This window comes from Lipotes vexillifer, unplaced genomic scaffold (assembly GCF_000442215.2).
Source record: "Lipotes vexillifer unplaced genomic scaffold, Lipotes_vexillifer_v1.1 scaffold418, whole genome shotgun sequence".
NCBI lineage: Eukaryota > Metazoa > Chordata > Mammalia > Artiodactyla > Lipotidae > Lipotes > Lipotes vexillifer.
This window is the reverse complement of record NW_006798629.1, coordinates 6,541,047-6,548,366: the sequence shown is the minus strand read 5'-3', so window position 1 is coordinate 6,548,366 and position 7,320 is coordinate 6,541,047. Positions and strand designations below refer to the sequence as shown.

The 7,320-nt window shown below is 53.1% G+C and overlaps 1 protein-coding gene across 2 annotated transcripts in view; it reads right to left on the bottom strand.

The window, feature by feature from the left end:
* COLQ (collagen like tail subunit of asymmetric acetylcholinesterase) overlaps positions 1–6,867 on the bottom strand; it is a 67,065-nt gene extending 60,198 nt beyond the window's left edge. For both annotated transcript variants that reach the window (XM_007470635.1, XM_007470636.1), the window contains exon 1: positions 6,670–6,867. In XM_007470635.1, coding sequence (XP_007470697.1) covers positions 6,670–6,775 — 106 coding nt within the window. In that variant the 5' untranslated portion in view covers positions 6,776–6,867. The remainder of the gene's footprint in view (positions 1–6,669) is intronic.
* Positions 6,868–7,320: the final 453 nt, after the last annotated feature.

Here is a 7,320-nt window from a genome sequence, read left to right as displayed (position 1 = left end):
TCGGCTCGTGAACTCCCCCAGGACTGACGGCCTTCCCTTCCCTGTCTCGGTTTCCCAATGCCCTACTGGGATCACCTCCCAAGCACACCACTGGCACCCAAATCCTTGTCGCAGGGTCTGCTCTGGAAAGGGATCCAAATGACGACGGTATTCATGCCTGTGCCTCTGATCCTGATGTCCTTAAAGAAAGCACTTGGGGGACACTTGACCCAGTGGAAAAGGCAACTGTAGGAGAATAACTGATTAATGGCCCCCAAAGAGGTCCAGACCCTAATTCCTGGAACCTGTAAAGGTTACCTTATACAACAAAAAGAACTTTGCAGGTGGGGTTAAATTAAGAAATTTAGGAGGGGGAGATCATCTGGGTGGGCCCTGAAAGTAGTCCCAAGTGTCCTTATAAGAGAGAGGCAGAGGAAGACTGACACAGAGGAAGAAGACAGTGTGACCGCTGAGTGGCCATAGGAAACTAATACAGGAACTCAGGGGCAACCTCGAGCAGTGGTCCTCAAAGCGTGGCCCGTGCACCTGCAGCGTCGGCAGTGCCTGGGCTCTTATTAGAAGTGCAAACTCATGGGCGCCGCTCCAGACCCACTGCATCAGAAATTCTGGGGGCGGGCCCAGCAGTCTGTCTTAACAAACCTTCCTGGCAGGCCCCTCATAGAGGCCCCTCATACCTCCTCAAACACTTGAAGAAACCCCGAGTCACAGTAAAGTAAGAAAGCCACAGTCTGGGGTGGCTATAATGGTTAGCCACGGCGTTAGAATCACCTGGAGAGCTCTCAACACTCTCAGTGCCCGATCCCATGCCCCGGAGAGTCTGATGAACTTGGTCTGTTCAGCCTGGATGCTGGGCTCCTGTAAAGCATCCCAGGTGATTCTCATCTCTCCAGAGCTGAGAACCAGTGCTGTAGTTTGAGAACCACCGATCCAGAACATTAAGTTTCAAACTGAGGTTTGCAGAGCTTGGGAAGTCTGGAAAAAATGCCTAGACTGCTAAAGAAGGATGAGGCAGGGTCCAAACCAGCAGGGCTTCTGACCCAGATGGTCCAGATAGGCAGAGGTAACGAGGAAGGCAGCCCAGGTGTGAGACAGGCACGTGCAGTGGGGACTCGGGAGCTGCTCCATGCCAAACAGTCGCTGTGGTGTGGGTCAGGACTGCCAGGTTGCCCTGGTTTCCAAGAGGTTTTTTAGTTTTTAAGAGACATCAGAAATATATTTTAAAAATTTGTTAAATCACTTGAGTTTTAAACGTTAGCAACTAAGGCAATTTTAAAAAGTTTTCTCTGTCTCTTTTTTTTTTCAAGTACTGCAACATGATGGCTGAGTACAGCTCCACATGAAGACTGGACTCGGTCCTTGGGCAGCTGGTTTGTGAGCTCCAGCTCTACTGTAAGGGTCTTTCATTCACCCCTTGAGCCCAGCAGACTAATCTTCTCAGCGTGATGACAGGAACTCCAGGTGGGCAGGATGTTTTTGTCTGCTCACTGCTGCATCCCAGTTCCAGGTACCAGAGTTGGGACTTACTAAGTGTTTGTTGAATGAATAAGTGCTCATAGCAATCCTGTGAGACTACTATACCCATTTTACAGATGAGGGAGTCGGGGCTCACACCACAGTTATGGTGTGAGCATCCCACAATCACCCAGAGGCAGGATTTAGACCCAAGGCTCCCACAGCAGGGACAACTGTGAAGAGCAAATACACTGCAGCTGTGAAAAAGCTTGGCATGATAAGGGGTTTGGGGGCACTTGGTACCAATTATAAGAGCAATGCAAGCAGTAGTTACGACGTGAACTGCGTTTCAGGAAGACGGGTCCCCAGCCTACTTGGTGACTCACACAAGTCAGAGGGGTTTCTGTTCCTTCTGGATCTGTGTTGTTTTTGTATGGTCGTGGGTCTGAGGAAGGAAGGCTTGGGTGTGGTGAGTGACAGTGTCGGTGCTTGGCCTGGATCTCTGGAGAGAAAGTCCTTGTCTCTCACACCCACCCCTCTGTGAGCTGGAGAGGGGTCCACTGCTTCATTCAGAGGCTTGGGGTGGGGTGAAGTGGGCGAGCTGGGACCCCTGGAGGGCCCTTTAATTTAAGAAGCCTCTCTGATTATATTATCCAGAGGAAATATGGGGACCTAAATCGGAGGAGATGGCTGGGAAGTACATTACAGAACATTAAACAATAGCCGACCAGCATCAGACACAAATAAATGGCCCATAATCTACTGCCAAGAACATGATTGGTCCCAAGCAGTGGCCTGGCTGGCTTCCAGTCAGGGGAGTGCAGGGCTGGACACCACGTACTACAGGCCACAGAACGCCTGCCCTGGTCACGTCCCAGCACCCACAGGAGAAGATTGTGGCACCCAGACAGAACTCATAAGCTTCCACAAGATCTCAGTCTCCAGGACTGGAGGTGGGTCTTCTCTCCATCTTTTCCTGAGCCCTGGACCCAGACATCATCGGGAGAGTTCCTGCCTGCCTGAGAAATCCCATGTTGGAGAAGGGAAGCCACGTGTGTCTGTGGGCATAGGGTCGTTTGGCTCCCACCCCTGAAGAGAATGTCTGTGAAATGGGGTTCCCCTGGCTCCAGGAAGCCTCATTCCCCAAAATGCGCAGGTAGAAGCCCATCTCACTAAAGCCTCCTTTAGCTTAGATCTTTAACTCCTGTTACAACACAAATACCTCCAAAGAAAGATAAACCAGTCCCCTGGCAAGTCATGCACGCTTTAGTATGAAGTCCTTGTCTCAATCATTTGCTGAGAACTTCAAGCACTGATGTCCTGAGGAGAAGGCAGGAGAGTACAGAGGATAAAGACCTGGAGCTGGGTTTTTGGAGGCTGGGGTACAGGACCTTAAAAGCTACTATCCCTGTTTATCCATGGCCATAGCAGATTTGGTCTACATTGGTAAGAGCCCTGGACTTAGAGTCAGCGGGCAGGGTTCCAGTCTCCAGCTCTCCCCACACCAGCTGTGCCATCTTGGGCAAGTCACTTAACCTCTCTGAGCCTTCATTTCTCCATCTGAAAATCGGGAGTGAGGCCACACCCATCCTGGGTGCTGTGAGAGACTGAAGTGTGCAGAAGGCCTTTCATTCTATAAATATCACTGTCCTTGGGTCTGTGCCACCACATTCTAGAAACTGTACAACGGAGCCGCATCCGTGGATGGACCCTGGGGCTGAGTCAGTGCACAGACCGCAGCGAGTCCAGCCAGGACCGCCAAACCCAGGCCAGATCAGCTCACCCTTAGCTGACCCACAGACACATGAACTTCAACGATAAACAACTGTTGTTCAGCCACTGAGTGTTAGGGTGGTGTATCACCCGGCAGGGGTTAAAAGACACCAAAGTTAGGGCTCCTGACACTTTAAATCTCAGGGCCATGTTCAGTAGAAGTTAATATATATGACACATCTCTGCCTTCTTAGGCAAAATGAAGTGAGTACAAGTCTGTCTTCACTGGGTCATTTCCGCTCATCGCAGTGCAAACCAGTCAACAAGCGGTAAGTCAGTGGCGCCTTCAGGGGATACATACAGAATGGAGGCTCTAGAAATAGTTCCAATTGTTTATCCTTTTTGATCTCAGAACTATTCCCTGGTTCTTTGCCATTTTTCTTGTAATCAGTTTTATCAGCTGCCTTTGTTGTTCTTGTTGTCACTGTGTCTATCTTAAGCAGCAGTGCCCTCCCCAATCTACTGTGCTGCGGCTACGTCACCACCCTCAAGAAGCCTGCTCACTGAGCCTGCGAGGATGATGTCCCACGTAGGAGTTCACAGGCTTGGAGTGAGGGCCTGAGCTAGTTTTCTCTGTATCCAGGGCAGGTGCTTTAGTGCTGGGATTGCTATCATCAATTTTGGTCTCTTTGATGCTTTTTGCTCCCTCCTGCTCCACTCGGGGACCTGATAGTGGAGGCTGCCAGGCAATGAACATCTGAGCCAGAGAGCTGTGCTGTATCTGGCGTTGCTGGAATCCAGTCTCTTCTGAAGAGAGTGAAGGAAAGAAGCAGCCCACAGGCCTGTAAGAGCGCTTCCTCCGTCCCAGCCCGTCTCTGGGGCCTGCGCTGCCTGCGGTTCCCCCAGAGCAAAGCCGGGTCCTGTTTGTCTTGTGTCCCCTGCAGCCACTTCGCACAGTGCCAGGCGCACAGTAGGCGCTCACTAAGCTACGGTGGGTGGAACGAAAAGACTTCCTGGTGGCACTTTTCACTATGTGCACAGGGCTGGGCTTCTTCAGAAGAGTTAAGAATCTGTGAGCTTCTGAATACAGACTATTTCACGTCAGATTGTGGGAAACTACTTTGAAAGGATTAAAGTTCTCCCTGTTAAGGAACAGTTCCCGTTTCAGGGCATAAGTTTATTTCTGAACTGTGCTATCAGGAAGCCCTGGCGACAAGAAGAAGGGGACAAAGCAAAGTGAGGAAGCAGATGTCTTTTTTTGCTCTGTTGAGCTGACACCTTAGTGACTCCCCCCAGAGCTACCCCACTGTTTTACCAAATGTTTAAAGAGCACATTCCCCACCAGAAGACCTGGATGTAGCAGTTTACGAGGAAGTGCCTATGGACAGGTGGGCTACCTCTTCTCAGTTCCCACTCCCGTCACTCAGCCAGGGGCTGACCCCCATGACTGCATCAAGGGGCTCCCCTGCCCCGGCTTCCGATGGGTTCTGCCGTGAGAGGCACTGCCAAGAGGTGGTCGGATTGGAGGGGGGAGCGGTCGGGGTATTTCTTCTGCGCTCGCTCTCTGCTTTGGATCCCTCTGTGACCAAGGCTCCTCTCAGCAGCCCCTCCTCCAAGGTCCCAAATCTCCCCGGGATCCAGTTCCCCACTTGGTCCTCTTGTCTCCTCAAGCCCCGGGGTGGTAAAGGCTTCCCTCAGCTGCTCGTTGCTCAACCTTCCTTCTTGGCGCCTCTAAGCCCACCCACACCCCTGAAAGCGGGCCCCTCATTCCAGTCTTTTCTCGAACCATCGGAGTTACTTCTCCCTGCTGTTACCCTGACTGGAACGGTCTGTACCAAGTCTTGCCTAAGAGATGTCTCAGCTATGCCGAGGCTCTCTCGAGGGCAAGGAGCTCAAAGAAAATCAGAGGTCCTCTTCTCTCCAGCTTTCAGAACTCATTAGCCATTGTGGCTGTATCTAAATTAAGTGGTACAAAATGATGGCAGACTCCAATCTATAGATGAGAAATGTTTTCATTCCTTCATGCACTCATCCACTCACCAACTATTTATTGGGCATCTACCCTATATTTCCCCGCGTAACTAGTGATAATGGCCAAGACAGACACAGTCCCTGCCCGCTTGGTGCTTACAGTCTACCGCCAACCACCTGCCAGAAGCCAGAGAGCCCGCCAGAGGCAGGGCTGGGACCAGAAGACTGAGTTTCTTTGAGTCCTGAGCCTTTGGCAGATCCTCCAAGGAAGCTATGGCCCAAACAAGGTTAAGAACCACCAAGCAGACCAAATTAACTATATGAAGCTTCCCCGCTGAATCGGGGAATAATGACCCACTCACTCCCAGAAGCTTGGCGCTCTCAGCCTCAACTGGGAGTGGGACGTGCCAAACCGTCCACCTTTCCTGCCCCCCACCTCCAACGTTCTCCACAAACTGCCTGCACTCCTCCCTCCCGTCACACGTTTATAATTAGCCCCACGCCCTCCTCTCTGTCCCTCCCTCAGGGCCCACAGATGCTGGCAGCTCCACGGGTCACTGAACCATTCTTATGAATGGAGAGGGCTGGGGACCGCATCCAGAGCTGTGCCCTCCCTCCTGGAGAGCCTGTGCCCAGCAAAGGCGGTGGGAGTGAAACTTCTGCCTCAACTCAAGTACCTCTGAGCTGCGTGCTGGAGGGTGTGACGGAAACGGCTTTTTCTGGGGAGAGCCAGGGGTGACCGAGGAGAACTGAGGGGGGCTGTGACGGGACCGGCCGCCAAGCCTGGGGTCTGTCCGCCCCCCTCAAGCCCTCTGGAAACATCCGAGTTTCCTCAGAAAGCTTTAAAGAGGCCGTGCCGGTAACCCAATACTTCCCCTGCCCGCGGTCGGGCAGGACAAGGGCAAAGCCTGGAGCCCTCAGGAGAGGTTGCCAGGCCGGGGTGGAAAGAGCCCTCTCCCCACCCCCAGCGCTACGCCCAGCTCCGGGCCCGCCTGCCCCCTGCCCCCCTTCCACCTCCCCTCTTCGCTGAGGCCGAAGAGAAGCCCACCTCGGGGAGAAAGCCCAGCAGGAAAGCCCACGGGGCCGGAGAGACGGAGACCTGGTCCTGAGGCTGCAGGGGCCCCCGGACCCGGCACAACCAACGGGACTCCCTCCCGGTCAGCACGCTGCACAGCATCCCCTGTGGGCCGAGCCCCCCGCGAAGGGTTCAGGGGTGTATTTATCGAAATGTCTGGACGACTCACTTGCCTTCCTCTCTGCCTCTGTTAAGCTCCCCACAAATCCCGACCCAAACGCAACCCTGCAGCCAGTGAGGGGAAGAAACAGTCTGTTCAAGGGTCTCTAGCTTTGAGCAGCTGGGCGGGGACAAGGACAGAAGGGGCGTCCCGACGGGGGCTGGCCGGGTGACCGGAGGCTGCTAGGGCCGGCTCCCTCCCAGCCTCCCTCCACCCCGAGGGGAACGGCTGCAGAATAGCCCTTCTCCCTCCCCCTGCCCGACACAGGGGAGACAGGGAAGTTGTGGTCCTGCTTTACCTGCTGAAATCGGAAGCACGCTGGTGAGGAAAGTGGGCTGAGACACGATGAAACGGAAGAAAAGCTGAAGATAAATTCCCAGGGTCACTGGATTCAGGACAACCATGCTGGCTGCGGTCTGGAAAGTGTCAAGTTCTCAACGGAGGGCTGCAAGGAGCCTCGCTTATCTGTGCTTTGTCTTCCCCACGCTGTTTGCCTCTGTCTCTCCCTCACTCTCTCTGCCTCTCTCTCTCCGTCTCTCTCTCCGTCTCTCTCTCTCCCTCTCTCTCCTTTCCCCATGCCTTTACCAAGAAGGAATGCCAACCATTTCCCACTAAACCTTCTCCGTACTACACAGGGTTATATTTATCTTGAGCACTGGATCAAGTGCCCTCATTAAAATTAAGATATCCGAATTTTCTTCTTTGGTGACTGAGGTAAGAGGCCATTGAAGAGGTGATTAAAAAGGCAGCCAGATCTCGAATGCCCACTAGAAGCAGTCCTCAAGGGCAGACAGATTTCCTCATTGATTATTCACCAGTGCCTATCGCCTCGCAGCTGAGGTGTCCAGCAGCATCACAGAATCCATTCGAACCTCTGGATTCAAACTGAATTTCCGTGGGGACAAATCCTTCTGCTGTCAGTCCGTGACATTTTTACCCACTGGGGGAC